Source organism: Cyanistes caeruleus, chromosome 1 (genome assembly GCF_971803275.1).
Source record: "Cyanistes caeruleus chromosome 1, bCyaCae1.hap1.1, whole genome shotgun sequence".
Lineage (NCBI taxonomy): Eukaryota > Metazoa > Chordata > Aves > Passeriformes > Paridae > Cyanistes > Cyanistes caeruleus.
The window spans coordinates 101,083,272-101,101,751 of NC_141701.1; the positions used below are offsets into that span (position 1 = coordinate 101,083,272).

Genomic DNA, 18,480 nt, shown 5'->3' on the forward strand with positions numbered 1-18,480 from the left:
ACAGCATTTGTAAGTAAGTTAATTATCATGTAATTTGGATCAATATTGTCAGGAGTTTTCTTGTTTTTCCGTGGTACATTGAATCAAGAACAAGAGATCAGCAGAGCTTTTGCTGTAGCCTGATGGCAGTATCAGCAAATGGAATGCTCACTCTTGCAGTCCTTTCTGGTGCTGCTATCAAGTGGTGGGGAGTACAAACAGCAGGTTGGCATCATCCTTGATTCCAGCTTTGATTCCAGGCTCCTGTGTATGGGTGCATTTGTCCATTCTCACAGGCACACAGAATAAAGCACCTGTTTGGTTTTATGAGTAAAAAGTGACAAAGTTACCAGTGTTATGTCTCAAAGGGTTGTGAGGGTTGAGGTACTGGTTTACTTTCACAGATCCACCAGCAAATGCAGCGCTCAGCCTGGTATGAGCTGGCTCAGAAAGCCTAAGGACTGCCAGGAATTGGAGCCACCAGAGACTCCTCCATCATTGTTTTCAGCCATTTGAAAGTTCAGTCACCTGACACTTCTCTTTGATGGCCTGTTTGTTTGTCAGTCAGTGGTCTCAGGAGCTTCATAAATATTCAGCAGTGTAGCCTTGCTGCCTTCCAGCTGGTGCTTTAGCCTTCTTTTGCAGGAATAAAAGCTAAGCCATTGAGACTTCAAAAATGGTGCTGACTCGTAACCTGGATAACTTAAAGATAAAAAATAGATTGAGGTACTATATTCCTCTACAGATGCTCCTTTAATTTTGGTGGCTTAAATGACCATAAATATATATTTTAAAATAGCAATTTCACATCTTTTCTGGCTCTGGAGAAAACAGGTGCAAAATAAGCAAGGCAAGGGTGGGCATGGGGGAGGTGTGTGTGCAGTCTCTGTGATGTCTCTGTTTAAGTTTTATTTCAGGTGAAGCTCTTGGGGCTCTGGGAAATGGTGCCTCCACTCCCCATCCTGTGTGTGGTCAGATGTAGGTGGACTGACATCTGGACTGACAGAGTCAGTGTGTGGAGGCAGAGATAAAGATTGTTCACATTCCTAAAAACCTTCTTTTTATTTCTGTCCTAATGGATTCAAGAAGGGCTTCTAGATTTATGGTCTCTGTTTCTTCCCTGCTCTTCTGGCCCAGCAAAATCCTTTCTGTGCAGCATCAGCCAAGAGAGCAAGTACCCATCACCATGGATGAAGTGCTCCAACCAAAGCTCGTTGAAGAGCAAAGGGGTACCACGAGCACTGGTGTAACAGAAGGCAGCAGCTTCCAGCCCATTTTTTAAGGAGCTTGAATCTGTCCTTGATTTCAGCATGTCTTGAAAGCTCCTGTAGGGTTGAACCACTGTGGAAACATGGAGGAGGAATACCTAATTTCTTGGTCCCAAGGGGACTGAAGTTAATGCTGACTTGCTAAGTCTTGTTGGTAGCTATGTGAGGTTTGGTAGCTTAGAATATGAGTAGTTGTCAGGGTCTTGGGAATCTTTAAAGAAGAAAAATTGCAGATGGGTCACTTTCAGGTTCAGTGACAGAAAAGTGGGTGTTTTCTGTTTTGGCATGAACAACTTCCCTGATCTGAGTCTCAAACTGGGTGCCCGAATCTGTTAATGAACCTTGTAATGATGATCATGTCAGATCCTCCAGCTTGCCTGAATAAATCCTACTTGTCATCACAAGAGCATGTAACTGTTCTCACTTGCAAAACAAGTGATTATGTATCCATAGATCATCCTCCTCTGGCCCTAGTTAGAGGCTGAAGCCAATGTGACAATGTATTTCCTGGGTGAAGTCTTGTTAATTGAGCATGTAAATGTGTAATTGTCTGTACAATTATTCAATTGACATGGTTTTAGTTTGCATACAAATATGGGAGTACAGTCATGCAACTGAGCAAACTGTCCAAGATCAGATACTTAAATAAATATGTGCATTCTGCACACAGATGTGAACACCCTTAAAAAGATCAATCCAGTTGCAGTCACTTCCTTTTTCTTTTTGTATGTGGATATGCTAATCTGCTTATTTTCAGCCAAGTCTGTAACATACCATGGATTCTGTGTAAACTTGGTCCTTTTCTCTACTTAGTAGGTTTCTTTGGTGTGGACTTACCATAGGAATTGTTCAGAGGTTGCCTTTAATGTATGTGCTTGCTTTTTGTGAAGTGGTACCTCATGCTCACAATCATTGGTGCTGTAATACTTTCGAAAATGTGCGTACAAAATATTAATTTGAAGTGTGGGGGATTTCTAGAGGAAAGCCTGCTTTAATAATGGGGTGTTCTAGAGGAAAGCCTGCTTTAATAATGGAAGTTGTTGGCAGTTGCAGTCCAGTGCAACTTCTGAGAAGAAGAAAAGGTCATGAAATTTGCAAGTAAAGGTACGATTGGAATTTTCTCTGCACTCAGTGGTTTCTCTGCTTGGAAGCTGCTGATTTCAAAGAAAGGGTGATCTGGCAGTTTTGTTCCAGCAGTCATTGTCTGTTCCAGTGAATAAAACTCCAAACATCTGTTGGGGGTCTGCAGTGTTCATTTACTGTGAAAGAAAACACAGTGAGGCAGCTTTTCTTTATAACCTGTCCTTTTTTATGGAGAACTGAACGCCATATTTGGTCTTTTTGAGGTGGTTTGAGGTCAAGTATGTAGGAAGATAGTTTCAATAACAAAGAAGAAGTTCCTGAATGGGGATAGAGCTGTGCCATGTATATGACTGACAGCTTTATCCAGCCAAGGGTAGTCTGTTCTCAAAATAATGCTTTGGTTGGGGGTGTGGATGGTGTCAGGGTTGGGGATGCCATTATAATCTGAGTGACAACCACTCCTCTAACACCCCTGTCTCTTTATTTCTCCACAGATGTCGCTCCTATGAGGATTGCTGTGGCTCAAGATGCTGTGTAAGAGCTCTCTCTATCCAGCGACTGTGGTATTTTTGGTAGGTCCAGGTCATTTGGGAATTCTGTGTTTGTCCTCATCCTGTTAGTTGGACTTAAATTAGGATATTGCCAGCCTCAGTGTTTTAAAGTACAGCAGGTGCAAGAATGTAGGAAGGTATATGTGTACATGGAAATGCATGAATTTTGTTTTTTTGTTAAAATTCTCCTGATGCAGTAAGAAAACACTGAAGAAGGAGGTTAATTGTGTCAGGCTGACCCTTCCTGCTTCTGCATCCTGCTGCTTTGTACAAGCAGCGGTTCCACTTTTATCCAGAATTGTTGAATTCCTTATGTCTGTCCCAGCTATTACCAAGCAACAACATTCTTCCTGTTTTTTTGGCACTCAGTTTTAAAAGTGGATCGTAAAAGCAGGATTGTGCCTTTTAGGCAGGGTTTAATATATTCTTGCTGCCAGCTGAATTGAGGCTTCAATTAAAAAACAAGAGAAGTACATTTATGACTATGAGGATTTCACTGGAGATGACAGCAAAGGAAAAGAAGGCAGAAAGATTGAGCTTGTGAAACCAGCAGCTCAGTAATCTGGATAAAGCTTAAACTAATCACTGTTTTATGCATAATGAAAAAATAAGGTGAATTCCTTTTGGTGTGGAATTTAAGAAAGCACCTGTATAAAACAGTCATTACAGTCAAGAGAAAGCAAAGACCCTCCTAGAAAACCTGATTTCAGGCATTTTAATGTGGAATTTGAAAACTGATTTTAAAAAAAGCCTTCAAAACTGAAACAAATAAACAGTGAAAAACAGAAGCCTGATACATACTATAATACAGAGATTTCCCAAAGCTGACTGTGGGATTTCAGTGTACAATCCTTACTGATATAAGTGAAGAGCTCTCTATCTCAATCCCTGGGGTGACGTAGTAAATCTCTGTTTTTCTGTTCAGAAAAAAATCCTTTGCAGGAACACTGCCAAAGGGGAATGTATTAATATTGGTTCAGGGAAAAGGAACCCCCTTCTGCTCTCATTTCTGATGTAGAAACAAGAACAGAGTTTAAGCCTTTGCATGAAATAACTCTTGCTGCCATGCTGTGCCTCACTCTTCCTCTGAGCCACCCGGGAATTCTCCAGAGGAGATAAGCATGGTGTGTATGCTTGCCTCTGGCCAGCTTCCTTGCCTTCCAAAAAAGCACAGTTGTCATTATCTTCCAGTAAGAGGCCATGAAACAAGACAGCAATTACAGGCAGAAGAACCATTCCTATTTACAAGAGCCTGCATGAGTCACTGGAGTGTCTGATGACTGATGAAGGAAACACAGTGAAAGGTGCTGTCCGAAGAACAGAATCTGATGTGCCCTTGCTGCATGTTCCTGTTTCCACTGCACCAGGGCAAGGAGATAATGAGGACAGTTTAGTTAGGTTGGAAAAGATGCTGAGAGAGGTGAATGGTAGGTAAATTATGTCTTTTTTATGGAGAATGTAATATCCCATGTAGGAAGCACAATGCAAGGTTTGTCACCATCAGTAGTGAATGCTTCAGTCTTCCAGCTTGAGCTTAAATGCCAGCTACCATATTTCCCATGGGAGATAAAATTAAAATGTTGAGTTAATCTGAGAATATCTAAGATTCTTCTTCTAATGCCAAGAATAGTATTCCTCTCTGTACTCCACAAACATACTGAGCAGCCTAGATGCTGTAAGCCTGGGGCTTGCATCCAAGATGTGCAGTTTGAAATTGTGGCCTGGAATTTCAGTTTAGCATCCCAGTGGGGTGCTAAAGAAAGAGTGGCCAAGGTCAGGTGTGAACCTGAACTTTTCAAAAGTTCAAGTGTGCTCTACCTCTGGGTTACATGCCAGAGAACATTGAGTATAGTATTAATCACTGAAGATGTCCCTAATATATCCCTAAGTGCTTCACGAGTGCTATCCCAAATGGCAGACCTTCTCTCAAGAGGCAACCTATTTAAGAAACCCTGCTAAAAGTTGTAGGCTGATGTATTCTCAGTGAACAGTCTAGATTTAAGTGCTGCCTGAATGTGCAGGTTTTGACCTCCCTCTTCTTTTTGCCTAGGTTCCTTTTGATGATGGGGGTTTTGTTCTGTTGTGGAGCTGGTTTTTTTATCCGAAGGCGGATGTACCCTCCTCCATTAGTAGAAGAACCTACTTTTAACGTGTCTTACACCCGACAGCCAGTCAACACTGCATCAGGTCAGAGACTGCTCATGCAAGTTTCACTGGTTTCTTACTTTGGCCAAGGCACTAAAAAAGTGTGGGTTTTGAGCTTTTGTTTCATTGGTTTTTGGAAACTGTGTGATTTGTACAAGAGATTGCACTACACCTCCTGCAGTAAGTGATGTCTTCAGCCTTTCCAACAGCATAGTTCAGCTGCAGTGTACAGAAAGTGGTTTTGAAACACATGGGATGATAGAATTTTCAGTTCTGTTTTGGTTCCTAACACCTTTACAGGTCTGTGTCCATGCTGGAAGGAGGTTAGCGAGCTCTCCCTTTGCAGTGCAGACAAAATGATAGGTGTCCAAATTCAACAGTCACAGGAAGAAAGAGTTTTAAGTACAATTGATAACATGGCAGAGGTGAAGGAAAGCCTAGCATTTTCTTCCACAACCTGGCCATCCTGCAAGTATTTTTGATTTGCCTTCAATGTTCCATGCTGCAGTCTTTCTGTGGCAAAGTGGTTTTTTTGTCCTTGTTAATCTGATTTCTTTCTCTCTGGTGAGTAATAGCTGTGAGCATCAGGAGGACCTACCTAGTGAGGGCTCCTCTGGCAAAATTGCTTTCTAAGTTTGTATTTCTTCCCCTCTGGTAGCTAGTTCCAGATGGGAACTCTCCTAGGCCTAAATGGTTAAAAAGATGTTATAGATACAAACTGACACTTTACTCACCTCCCTTGTTTAAATCCTAGGGTTTTTTTTAGGGCTCCCATTCTGCATCTGTTTTCCTCCTTGACTGAACAGAGAGTATTTTGCAGCTGAGGGGGAGCCAATCCAACTAGACTAATATTTTTTAAACCTGAAAATAGCTTTGAGTTTATGTGAACAGGGAATGTCTTTGGCTGTACTGATAAACACCAGATTTAAATACAGAGCACAGTTTTACTCGTTCATGGTGCTTCATGGAACATAAATTGTGGGGAAATAGAAAATAAGCACAAGCTCTTTGATGACCTGATTATGGCACTTACTTCCAGACTGTTACCACTGTTACTTAAAATTTAAGCTCTGGGCTCTAAGCTAACCCCACCATTTATTTTATTTTTTAGTTTTAGTTTTTCTGCTATTCTAGAAATACTTAACAGTGAAAGCAATGAGAATTAGTAGTCAAGCAAGTTCATATTTTCCATTAGTTACTCTTCTAGGTTTGGTACCAGTAGCCAATTCACTATTGAGGTGGAGCCCTCAAGATGTGGCTCATTGCCTGTCTCCCTCCTTCCCTGCAGAGATAGCAGCAGCATGTTTTGCCATTCCAGCAGCATCTGCTAGGAGTGCTTTTCTGGGAGCCTGACTGGGAGAATGGAAGTGGAAGATCCCTTAGAAATTGTGTCATCATTGGAAATGCAGAGTGGCACCAAAAGAAGAAAACCTTTTGCTCAGTCATGACTTTTTTCCCAGTCCGTCTTTATTTAAACAGAGAGAAAGAGAAAAAAACTAACATCTTGAGATAGTTTGTGACTTCAGTTGCATTAAGTCATCTTCCACCACCCACTGTGATATCTGAGGAGGGTTACACACCAGCTTTGTTCTTATGACAGCAATCTCTGCTACTCCTTGTGTCAAAGCCAAGGAATTTTGTGTTTGGCCATACATTTCCTTTCCTTGTCCCTGCAGGCTCCGATGTCATTTCCTAAATTGAATCTATGCAAAGCAATCTTGTCCCATTGTGTTAGCCAGCAGTAAATGATTACAGCTTGGGTCTTTGCTTCATGCAGGTTCACCTCTAAACTGTATCGTGCATAGGAGGGAAATTATCCATCTGAGCTTCACTCTGGTTTATCAGCAGATCCAGGACACCACAAAATAATCTCTGATGTCCTTTTGTAAGACTTGACGTCTGAGTCAGGGCCACAGTACAGACTCCTTTGTCCATCTGGGATCCTACACCTCTCTTCTCTGCAGACAGAAAACCTTTCCTGTCAGAGCAACTGGACAGGGCTTACTGTTTTCCCTTTCAAACAGTAGTTGCTCGGGGCAGTGGTGCCCTTTGTTTCACTAAGTGATTTCCTTTGGATGCAAAACTGAAACTTTCTGGTAGCATCTGAAGAGGTGAATGCAGTCCTGCCAGCCTGTTTATTTTCTGGAAGGGAGAAAAATACTCTTGTCTTTGCTCTGAGGAATGCTTTGAAAAACCTTGTCTGAGTACACAGAGCACAGGCCCTGAGAGAGCACAACCTGATGCTTCTGCTGTTGCTGATACCTTTTCTGTCTTTTTCTTTCTTTCAGGGTCACAACAACCTGGAGTGCCGTATTACACAGATCCAGGTGGACCTGTGATGAATCCCATGGCTATGGCTTTCCACGTCCAGCCCAATTCCCCACAAGGAAACCCGGTTTACCCACCCCCACCTTCCTATTGCAACACACCACCTCCCCCCTATGAGCAGGTGGTGAAATCCTCCACGTGAGGACTCTGCCTCTCTGACCTGACTGTGTGAGAAGAAGGTGCAATTGCAAAATGACCAAGATGGAGGGCACCTGCCCTTTTGAACACTTGCTAGTTCTCCAAGTCCTCTCTCCTTCCCTTCCCTGCACCTTTCCTCATTAAATTTACTTGCAAAGGGGTGATTTTTAAATTTTTTCTTTTTCCTTTTTTTTTTTTTAGTAGAAGTGGATTTTTTCTTTGTCTTCAGAATGAGAGAAGTTGTCTTTGTAATGCTTTTAATGGAAACCTATATTTAAAACCTGTATGTCTTTCTCTTTATTTATTGTTCGTTTCAATCAAGGTTTTATTTGCGTTGTGGCAGGTTACTGATAGCAGTTCTTGCAACCCCAGAGTGGTGTGCAGCCTCCTAAGACCCCACAGCAGAAATGCCCTCAGCTAAGGGAGATGACAGAGAAAGAGAATAAAGGGAGAAGCAGCAGGGCAATGATTTTACCAAAAATTGTCACTACCGTCTTTTGCTTTTATTAATTTCTTTTAAAATTTAATCCTGATGTATAAGAGAAAGATGCTCTGACAAAAGTCACTGTGACCAGTGTACCAGCATTGGTTGACTCATGGCAGGGGCTCTGCCAAGTGCCCTAGGAAAGAGGGACTTATTACTTTAAATGATGCATCCAAAATTAAGGACTGGGACTTGAGTTTCCTGTCCATCCCCTGGGCTTTGCCTCTGTGATCAGTATCTTGGCTCTTCTTGTTTTACCAGCACTGAGATTGTATGAAACAGACAATGACCTGGATGTTGGCACAAGAGGAGGGTGTTACAACCTCAGAGCTACTTGTGCCTCTTGACACACTTGGAAAAACTGAAATACTAAGGTTTTTTCCCTAAATTGGAAAATACTTGCAGTAAGAAGGGATGGGAGCATAGATACAAGTTTACTCCCTTTCACCTTGATGGGAGTTTAGTCCCTGAGAAATATTATTTTTCATTACAATCTTACTGCTGCCACAAAGAGTACCAAGTAAGGCTGTCATCTTAGGTGACAGATCTGTAAATCTGCTCTCCTCTCTAGGTCAGAAAGATAATCTTTTTGGACAGGTTCTTAATAGCATTTTTTGACCTGATGCACAGATGGTTTGGCTTTCAGTATCTCTTATTTCAATATCTCATGCATTTTGTTGTGAGTACTCATGACCAACCCTCTGTGTGACCACAAACAAACATATTCACATAAACCTTTGCCTGTTTAGGGCTCTCACACCCATCCATGTCGAGCAAAAAACTGAAGTTGCTCTGAAACATGAGTTTGTACTAATGAGACCTTCTCCCTTTGTGCATATTCAGTCATACCACTGAACAGTGACAAGAAGATGCCATTGCCTCCTGCTGCTGAAGGACCTGTAAAAATAACAGCTGAGGGTTTGGAGTCCCATGTGGTTTTTTAGGTACCAGGTGAATGCTCCTGTGTGATGCCAGTTAGGGTACAGAGGTCACACTGAGGTGGTTTGGAATAACCTGAAGTTGCACAGGGAGCCAAAGATTTATTGTGCTGTTGTTCTGTGCTACTGGCTTCTGAGAACTCGTTTCTAGGTAGCAAGCTGGATTTGCAAAACATCCCTTTTGCTGTGAATATGAGTGTCTCACAGAAAAACTTGTAAGGGCCACTGTTTCTGCTGATGGAGTCAGTAGCCATCTGGAGAAGACCTAGCACTGGAGAAGTTCATTCCTGCATACCTGACTTGGGTGAAATTGTAACCAAGGCTTTCCCTTACTGTGCATCATAATAAGGAACAAAGCAAAGTCCTTCTGTGTGTGTAGTCTTAGGCTTGAGGGACACTTCAGATAACAAAAATGAACATTTTATAGATGAACATGACATCCATCTGCACATCACAACTGTATATATTTTCTAAATTAGCTTGCACTTGAAGTGTAAAAGGTGTATATGTCACTGAGTATGGTTGTGTTTACAGAACGTAATTTTTTAAAAGCAAATCCAACCTTTTTCTGTAAATAGTAATGGCAACAGACCTCATGTTAATAGATAGATGTTGTTAAGTCCTTTTATATTATGAAATGTATCTATGACAACTGGCATTGTCCTGGACACATTGAATAGAAGCCTTTGTTCAGAGAAATTCAACTTCAGGTGAACTTTTCCTGAAGTCTGGCTCGTTTATTTCCTAGTGTTGATGGATGACACTACCTCATACAACACAGGGAATTCTCTGCTAGCAAACTTGCTCGGTCTTTCCTTGAAAACACAACACCTGTGTGGGCATCCATATGCTTTAATTGCAAATTGTTTACACGCCTTTCCTCTAGTTTCCAATTCCAGCAGGATTTACTTGGCAGTGGCGATGCCCTAGGAGCTGCCAGCTGCTGCAGCTTTGCTAATGTGAACTTCCCCATGGGGGCTTGCTGCTTTACCTGCTGGTAAATTTACCTGCTGGGATTCTCTGGGTGCAGCTACTGCATCCTCTCTCAAACACAAGAGAGATTTTGGTGCCCCGTTGATGAGGCAGGGTGCTGTTTTGACTGCAAAATAAGGTTGTTTGTCATGGCTGGGAGCCCTTGGGGATGTGTGGGGCACTCCCCTGCCCCTTCCCAGAAACAATGGACCAGTGTGCAGCTGACTCCCAGATGGCCTTTGAGATCTCCTCATCTGCCTCAAGAAGATGATTTTTGCTGCTTTATAAGAAGAGGCACCATCAGGGACTCTTGGTTCACCTTGCTGTGGTGGGCCCTGTGTTTCATCACTTTGAGAAGTGATAATGTAGTAACAACTTTTTAAGGTTTGTGGGTGCTTCTTGGGTTTTTTTTTCCCTTTGGAGCCTCTGTGGCAGCTTACACTGCTGTAACAACCAACAACTAGGACTCTACTTTTCCAAAGAGGTATTCAGACCTTGTAAAGAAGCAAAGGAGGTATTTTTTCTTCCCTGCTTTAAAAAAAACAACTCCAAAACCTCAGAAAGTTTAACTTCATATACATATATCCAAAACATCACTATTTGGCAAGAAACCATAACACTTTTTCCGACAGCCTATCTTCTTTTTCTGGTCTAACATTGCTAATTGAGTAGGTGAGCCAGGATGCCTTTGTAGGCCATGTGGCTGTGGGAGACCTCCCCTCTGATGATGCCCTGTCACCAGGAGCTGAGCTGCCTTACAGTTTGTACTATTTGGCAGGGAAATGACTACAGAGACACCATGCAGGGCAAAATCCAGCATGAAACAGGTTTTTCAAAGCAACTGCTAGATAATAAGGCAATTAAAGATGAGAGGTGCAACTGGCAGCCACTGTTCCAAGCCATGTGCTGCAAGGTGAAAGGGACAGCAGAGAAAGGCAGAGGGAACAGTGACAAGTTAAGCAGCCCTGCCTTCTTGCACAAATCTGTTATTTTAGCTTTACACAGGGAGAGAAGTCACAAGGATGGACGTCTCTTTACCTCTCCCACTCTGCTTCTCTCCTGCTGTCTAACCCTATCTTACCTAATAGCTACAAGCCACAATCCACTTGGTAGATGTCAAGGAGAAGCAGTAGTTTAAGGTCAGGACCCTGTGCACAAATCACTCTGGCTCTGACTGTGAATCGACATGAAAAGTGAACAGTTCACTAGGAAAGGCTGCTGCTGGGCAGGGCTCAGGCAGAACAATTGTGCCTAGCTGAGGTGACACACAGCACACATACTTCTTCTCATGCATCTCTCATGGGCTGTTTAGATGTTAGAGATCTGCTGTGCTAGAGAAGCCCCAGTGCAGTTACCCACCTACACCTGAATTTGTACAAATTGTCTGCAGACCAGAACTGATCCTCTCCATCCAAAAAAAAGGCAGTTTCTTTCAGTGGCCAAGATGGCCATGAGTGGCACAAAGGGCTTTGTGAAACAGAAATACTAACCCTTGCCTGCAGCATACTTGATGTTTCCTTCATTAAAGCCTACCTAGAGGAACATTTCCAACTTTGTCAAAGCAGGGAAACAGCTGTTCTTCAGCTGGACAGAGATTTCATACATGTGTTTTTAAAACCAGTTCACCCTGAGTCTGGCTTTAGCTGCAAACTCTTCAACAGGATCTGTGTAGCCACAGAGGAAAGCAGAGATTTGCACTAAGCAATGTACACTAAAAATCACTTGGAAGCAGCAGCAGAGAAAGCACCTGCAATGCTAGGAAATGGGAAGGTCACAAAAAACCAATCTGCCCTCTTTCTGACGTGTGTTTCATCCTGCAGGACTATGAGACAGGGAAGTAGCTCAGCAGTCAGATCAGTGGGACAGCTATCACCAACAGTGCTGGAGGGAAGGAAGGAGAACCACAATGAAGAAAAAAATCAGACACACAAATTACCACCACATAGCTTAATCTTTACTAATAAAGCCAAAGAACAAAACATCAGCATTTTTTCCCTCTTTTTCTGCCCACAGAGCATTTCCATTTTTAACACTACTGCTTTTTGCAACAGGTAGACTATTAAACACAGACAAAGCAAACTGGGGAATATTAAGACATTTTCTACATTTGTAGTTTGATGTCATTTCTGAAGTCAATGCCTTGGTGAAATGCACTTTTTCACCTTCACACCATATCTTTCCTTAAGGGGCCACCTAGATAATCGCAATGCTGTGACAAACAGAAAGGAGGAGCCATGGGGAAAGTCACAGCAGGAAGATGAGGCATCTGCACTGTAAAGACACTTCCCAGCTCAATACATTTCCAGTCTTACTCAATTCCAAGAGGATTCTGCAGAGAAAGATGGTGCCAGGCCTCCCACCATGGCAGGAGGCTGGCTATGGTACAGAAGAGCAGGTAGCTGACTTGCTCATTATCTTGACAGGTACACTCCAGCATCTTGGGGATCTGCTCAGCATTCAGCTGTTCTGAGTGTGTATATATCTCTGTATTTTTAAAACTTGCAGGTTTTAATTCCCTTTAAACTCCAGCCAGCCAAACTTACCCCCCACAGGAGCCATTCCAAGCACAGTAGCCAAGGCCAATATACATATACTCACTGAATGAAAACCCTGCCAGCTGACCCCCTAAACAGTCCATACAACAGAGGCTTGGGGTTTGCCAGGGTGGCCAGTGTTTCCAGGCAGCTCCTGTAAGTGTGGTGAGCCCTTTCCTTGTTAAGACACTCAACATGCTCTGCAGTCACAGTGGAGGGGAAGGAACAAAGAGGTGGGGTGGGGGGTGATGTGAAATAGGATCAGAGCTGGCATCTACCTCTTTTAGTATTTCTCTGAGACTTCCTGGGCAAGTTTTCCTTCCTGGTTTTTCTATGGGCAGGACCAGGATCCACAGGCTAAAGAAAGAAATAAAGAGTTAGCTCTTGGCCTTCTTGGTGCGGAGAAACCCCTCATCGAGGTGGTCTCTGCTGGTACACTGTGCACTGCCTCTGTGACCAGCTCTTCCTGTTCCTCACTGATCCCTCACATTAATAATTCTCTCTGTTCCTCACTTTCTGCTGCTCTGCTCCTGTTTTCTTCAGTTCAGCTGCTTGCCATGCAGCACTCCCCACTGCCTTTCAGCATTTTCCTCCATCCCTGGCTGCAGAAATGCAGCTGGGTTTGTTGCTCCCACATCACCTTCTGCCTTTGCCAGAGGCGTGGAAAAGTCCCTTGTGCTGCTCCCATGTTTTAATCCTACCTGACAGGCCAGCAGAGGAGTTGCTACACTGTGACATTAAGCTGTGTGCACTGACACTGCTGCTGTTGTCTGGCAGAACGGAATAGGGAAATTATTAACATCCCAGGGGATTTGGCAACAGACACTGAAACGTGCTAAAGGAAGTCACCTGCAAGGTGACAAATCAAGACAGATTTATGCAGAAGCAACAATGCATCTCCAAGCCTAACCACAGACACTGGCACTCAGCAGATGGCCCACAAGTCTAAGATATCCTGATGCATGCCCAAAAGGTCAAACTCTGCCATCTGTCACACTCACACCTGACAGAAGATACCAATTAAAATCAGCACCTGAATGACAGAGCACAAGGAGACCTGGGGGAGGATGACCACAGAGCCTGAGTGACTGGGACAGCACTACACTTTAGGTACTACCGGGACACATACGCCTGCGCTATGTTCCACTTTTCCCCAACCAATAGCCTGATACTTGGGAGCACCCGGAGGCAGATCTAGTATTTCACAACCCCACCACACTACAGGGGGAAACAAAGCACTAGCAGCAGCTAAGACTACAGGAAAAGAGCTTTTTCTGTGTGGATTTGAAGATGAAATATAGTTCAATTACAGCCACTAGCAATGGCTTCATATTGCTCAATAATCCTCTGCAGCCTCCAAAAGCAGCTGGTATTTATCACTCCTGTACGACTACATGGGAGGGGAGGGCCTGGAACAAATCACCACTTTGGTTCCACAGTAACAACCATCCTCTGAGCTACCTGCATGAGAAGATTGCCATAGCACCTTCCTTGCTCATCTGTATATAAGAGGCTGCAGGACAGGTTTATTCCAAATTGAGGTCCAGGAAAGGAGAAGCAGTTACACTGTCCAGGCTCTGCTGTTGGTGGAAGAGGGAAGTTTGTCCAAGTGATTCCACCTGCAGTTTAAGCTTGTGGCATGCGATGGGCCTTTGCAGCAGTGGGAAGAAGCATCTCCACCCTCCTATAAGCACCTAACACACTAACCAGCTGCAGTATCAAAGGGAACCTCTCTTTCAGACTTGCAACAAGCCTCCTACAACAGCAGCAAAAGACAAGCCATATCCTTTTCAACCTGCTGAGTTTCTGAAAACAGAAGTGGCCTCATGGCTCTTCATCAAAACAGGCTGATCTACACCAGCTTAGCTTGTAAGGACTGTGGAGAAAAAGGCAGAAAATAAATGAACATAGAAACATTTTTCATCTCTTTTTAGAGCTGCCAGCACACCAGTGAAGCTGGGCACCGTCCTGCAGCAAACTCTCTCTGCAGGTAACCACGCTTTAGAAAGCAACACTGCTCTTGTGAGTCATGCACAAAGGTACAGGACAGAGATTCACACGGAGACCAGCTTTTGGCTAACAACAAAAGACTCAGATCAACACACAACACCAATAAACGTGCAGAGCATGGCAAAGACCTGAAGAAGACAAATACAACGGAAAAGAGAAAGTTCAAAACTTGACTTCTCCGGTCCTACATCTGAAGGTGTCACTTCAACAGAAATTAAGTGTGGCTTCTCCTGTTCATGCTCCAATGACTTCATGGTCCTTTGGAACAGGAGGGGTGAGAAAAGGGCTTTATCCATCTGTCGGTTCAGCATCAAGTTGGTTTGCTATCAGAGGCACTAAACAGTCTCATCTCTTTTGGCATCAGTTTCCTTTCAAAATGATCGTTTTAGCCATCCTGTTCCACTTTGTTTTCCCTCCTTTGAGGTCTAAGTTCAAACGCTGGAAACTGGGAAGTCTCCGGTACTGAAATGTCTGAGAGGAAGTGAATAGCTCCAGCCATGCCTAAAACATAATGAGAAGGAGATCTTTGTGCACATTAAATAAGCACAGCTGACAGCAAAGGCAACAGCACCCATTTGAACACCTCCCTCACAAGGATCTTTTTTACAGGAGGTGAACTTAGGCCTTATGGAAAGGCAAGTTCATCTCTACTTTGCCCAGGAAAATTTATTTGAAAATATCAAAGGCAAGAGCTAAGATGTCTCTGCTAAAATCTCTTCAACAGAGCAACCTTGATGCTATCTCAAATTAAGAAAAAGTTAATCCAAGCTTGGACTGTCCTTCATAGTTTGAGCCGCTCTTGCTTGTCATTTCACTGGTTAAAAGAAAAAGCCAAAACTTTATAGAACTTGTGAAGTACAGACTCATTTCCTCACTGTTCATGAAGAGGTCATCCAGAGCCCAAAGGGCATCACCCAACAGAACTCATAGGGTGACAAACAAGAGAGGCACAAGGCAATCATACAAACACAAGTTCAGTTTTACGATCAAGCAAAAATCCTATTTTATAAACAGCTATGCACATATAAAGGAACTTTTCTGAATTACAGTATCTGATGGAAACAAAACACTTAGGACAATTCCATAAGATGCACATGCAATTTCTGTTCAAAGCATGCATGTACAGGCAGAATTGGACAACTGCAAGCATAATTTTGGCTACAAAAACAAAGAAAGCCCAAAGTTAAGAGGTTTTTTTTAAATCTCAAATATAAGAAAAAATATATTTTTCTAAAAACATTCTAGACAATTAAAAACTAAAATAAAAGCTGTATGTTAGCATTAAAGCACAAATCATCCTGCTGTTCACACTGTTTCACCCTCTCAACAAATTTCAAAGCTTTTATATACCAGATTGTATGTACGCTTTTTCCCTCCCTATTAGAGCATGCAAAGGTGCTCTCAGGAATAGGAATACTTATGCTTTTCTCCTTTAAGCATTAAGACATTAACTTCGTGTTTAGAAGGGCTGCATATAAACTCTTGTGTTCCTTCACGCCCTGGATTGTAAATTTGCAACTATCCCTGCTCGGCTGCTGTAATTTCAAATATCAGCGGCGGGTGGCACACTCGGCTCGTTGTTGATGGAGCAGCCGGGGCGCTACCTTAAATCCCACTATGGATATGTAATTCCTTGCTACTGATTCTGTAATGTGGATATAGGGAACAGAAAATAAGCTACGTTAAAAAACAAAAAAAATTAATACAAAGCTCTAGGAAAGTATCTGGTAACACCTTGGAATTTACAGATAAGTCCCTAAGAACTCTGCACTGCTTTCCTGTTCAAGTGATTCGGGTTCATATTGAAACTACCTCTTCCTTGGTTGAGTATGGCAGCAGAGAAGGCGAAGTTCTGGCAGCTAGCAACTGGTTTGAGACCCCCTACCCACAGCTGCTCCCCTGCCCAGTACCTCTGAAAAACCACCTGTGACAAAACTATTGCCTGAACTTCTGTTAGATTTAAACCAAGCTGCATCAGCACACCCAGAATTTTATTCTGATGTAATACTGGCACAGTTTTACATTCAAACTGCTGGAAAGAAACCAGGAGTGAAAGCTTTAATAGTGAATGATTTTTCTTTATCCTTTTCTACCCCCTGTCATCCTGCCTTCTTTTAGACAGAGGTGGTGGTATGGGGGAGGTTTAATAATGGAGGAACCCACCAAAGACTTCCCAACTCCTATGCATATGCCAAAATTGCAAGGATGCCCCTCTTTCCTGTAGTACAAAACTGTTTGCAACATCATCACTTTACCTTCAAAGAGGGAATAAGGTCGGTCAGGAATACGACATCCATGTGCACCATACTCCAAACACCATTCAGCAAACTGAGAAACACATTAAAAAAATATTTTTATTTAAGACTGTTAAATGCAAGCTTGAGTATCTGAGTATTATTAATAGGTATAAAATGTGAATCAGTGAAAGCAGACATACAATGTATAAATCACTGAGATCAATTTGTCCTCCTTCAACCATGACAAGGCCACAATCAGGTTTTAAAATATGAGTGAGCATAGAGTGAGTTTCAGTTTCATTAATAGGTTGGCTTGACAGATTCTTTTTGTAAATGAACTCTGCTACACACCAAGAAAAAATGCTGGCAGAACAGATATACTCAGTCAAAATTTTACTAATATTATATCAGTCTCTTATCTCTCTTGGTGCTTAATTTATCCACAAACTTAGGACTTACAGCTGTTAATTGCCTTTTGGTTTTCTTTCATTCCTGTGCTCATTCAGAGTAATTTGCACATTCTGTGCAAATTTAGAGTACTAAATCTTCAGCTGTCACTAATGAGTTTTATTTATTTGCTCTCCCCAAGCCTTATGAAAAATCATTTTAAATACAGTTAGACAATTATGGTCACCAGTATTTTGTTGCAGGAGATGGATTACCATTAAAAAGAGTTAACATTGTCTTTCTCATGTTTGATCAGTACTGCTGCAGTAGCTACATTAGACATTGACTTATGAACTGCATCTGGATCAATTCAGTAACAATCAGGTACTTCTCCTTTATGACTCCCCAGAACAATAGGGGGCACAAATTCCCCTGGCATTTCTGTCCTTGGATGCAAACCACTGCTTGTTCAAAATACATACCTAGACTCCTGCAAAGCAAACAACTGAGAGGTCTCTCTGCTTCCCCTGCAATTTGGCCTAGCTGCTAGCAAATGCAATAGCGTAACTAGAGTGCCTCAGCCATAGAGCTGGGGCTCTGTATGGTGTAAGCATGATCCCAGAGCCAGCTGTCTGTTCATTAGAAGGAAATGGGTGTTATCTCCTCTTCCTCCCCTCCCCACTCCATTTAAGTATTTAGCGGGGGACAAATTTTTCTTCTCTTGATAGAGATATGTGCATGTGTGTGAGTGTCTTCAAGAAACACAAGGAAAAACCACATACACAAACACTGTGATTCACACTGTTATTAAGAACAGATTAAACACTTTTGGGCACCCTCTAGGTATAAATCTCCAAACTGTGGTTTAATTCTCCCAAGTAATCCCATCTTAAATGTGAGGACCAGACATGTTTATGGCATGTTTCTAAGCTACAATCAATTCTTGCAGCATCCACATTGCACACTAGCCTGTATTATTACTTCCAGCCTGGGAACTGCAACAGAAATTTTAAAAATGCACCCTAGGCTACTGAAACCCAATCATCATTTGCAAGTTCATAGCTTCAGCATAACCCAGATCCAGTAAGCCACAGTATCTTTATTTAACTGAAGGGAGGGAGGGGGACAGAGGGGAGAAGAAAAAGTATCTTAGGAAGACATCTGACATTATTTGTCACACAGACTGGGGCATGCTTGCCATCAACAGTGGCAATCACAAGGCTGAACAGCACAGGGCTCAATGCAGTGTTACCTGGAGCCCAGGATGCCACAGACACTCTCTCCTCTTACAGACAGCCAGCTAGGAGCGCCTCAGCCTCCTGGGAGCCTGTCTGATAATCTGAGAGGAAAACTGTGAAGATGAAAGTGTGAAGAACAAAACTGGGATCTCCTCTATTCAAATTCTTGCAGGTCATTTGTGAAACAG

General features: G+C 42.6%; 2 protein-coding genes across 4 annotated transcripts in view; one reads left to right on the plus strand and one right to left on the minus strand.

The window, feature by feature from the left end:
• The window catches only part of VOPP1 (VOPP1 WW domain binding protein), a 61,494-nt gene extending 53,722 nt beyond the window's left edge, over positions 1-7,772 (plus strand). For both annotated transcript variants that reach the window (XM_086845358.1, XM_086845368.1), the window contains exons 3-5: positions 2,825-2,902; positions 4,932-5,068; positions 7,315-7,772. In XM_086845358.1, coding sequence (XP_086701484.1) covers positions 2,825-2,902; positions 4,932-5,068; positions 7,315-7,496 — 397 coding nt within the window. In that variant the 3' untranslated portion in view covers positions 7,497-7,772. The remainder of the gene's footprint in view (positions 1-2,824; positions 2,903-4,931; positions 5,069-7,314) is intronic.
• A 4,046-nt stretch (positions 7,773-11,818) lies between these two features.
• LANCL2 (LanC like glutathione S-transferase 2) overlaps positions 11,819-18,480 on the minus strand; it is a 33,261-nt gene continuing 26,599 nt past the window's right edge. For both annotated transcript variants that reach the window (XM_086845342.1, XM_023919864.2), the window contains exons 8-9: positions 16,686-16,758; positions 11,819-14,931 (exon numbers count right to left, since the gene is read on the minus strand). In XM_086845342.1, the coding sequence (XP_086701468.1) occupies positions 14,816-14,931; positions 16,686-16,758 (189 nt within the window). In that variant the 3' untranslated portion in view covers positions 11,819-14,815. The remainder of the gene's footprint in view (positions 14,932-16,685; positions 16,759-18,480) is intronic.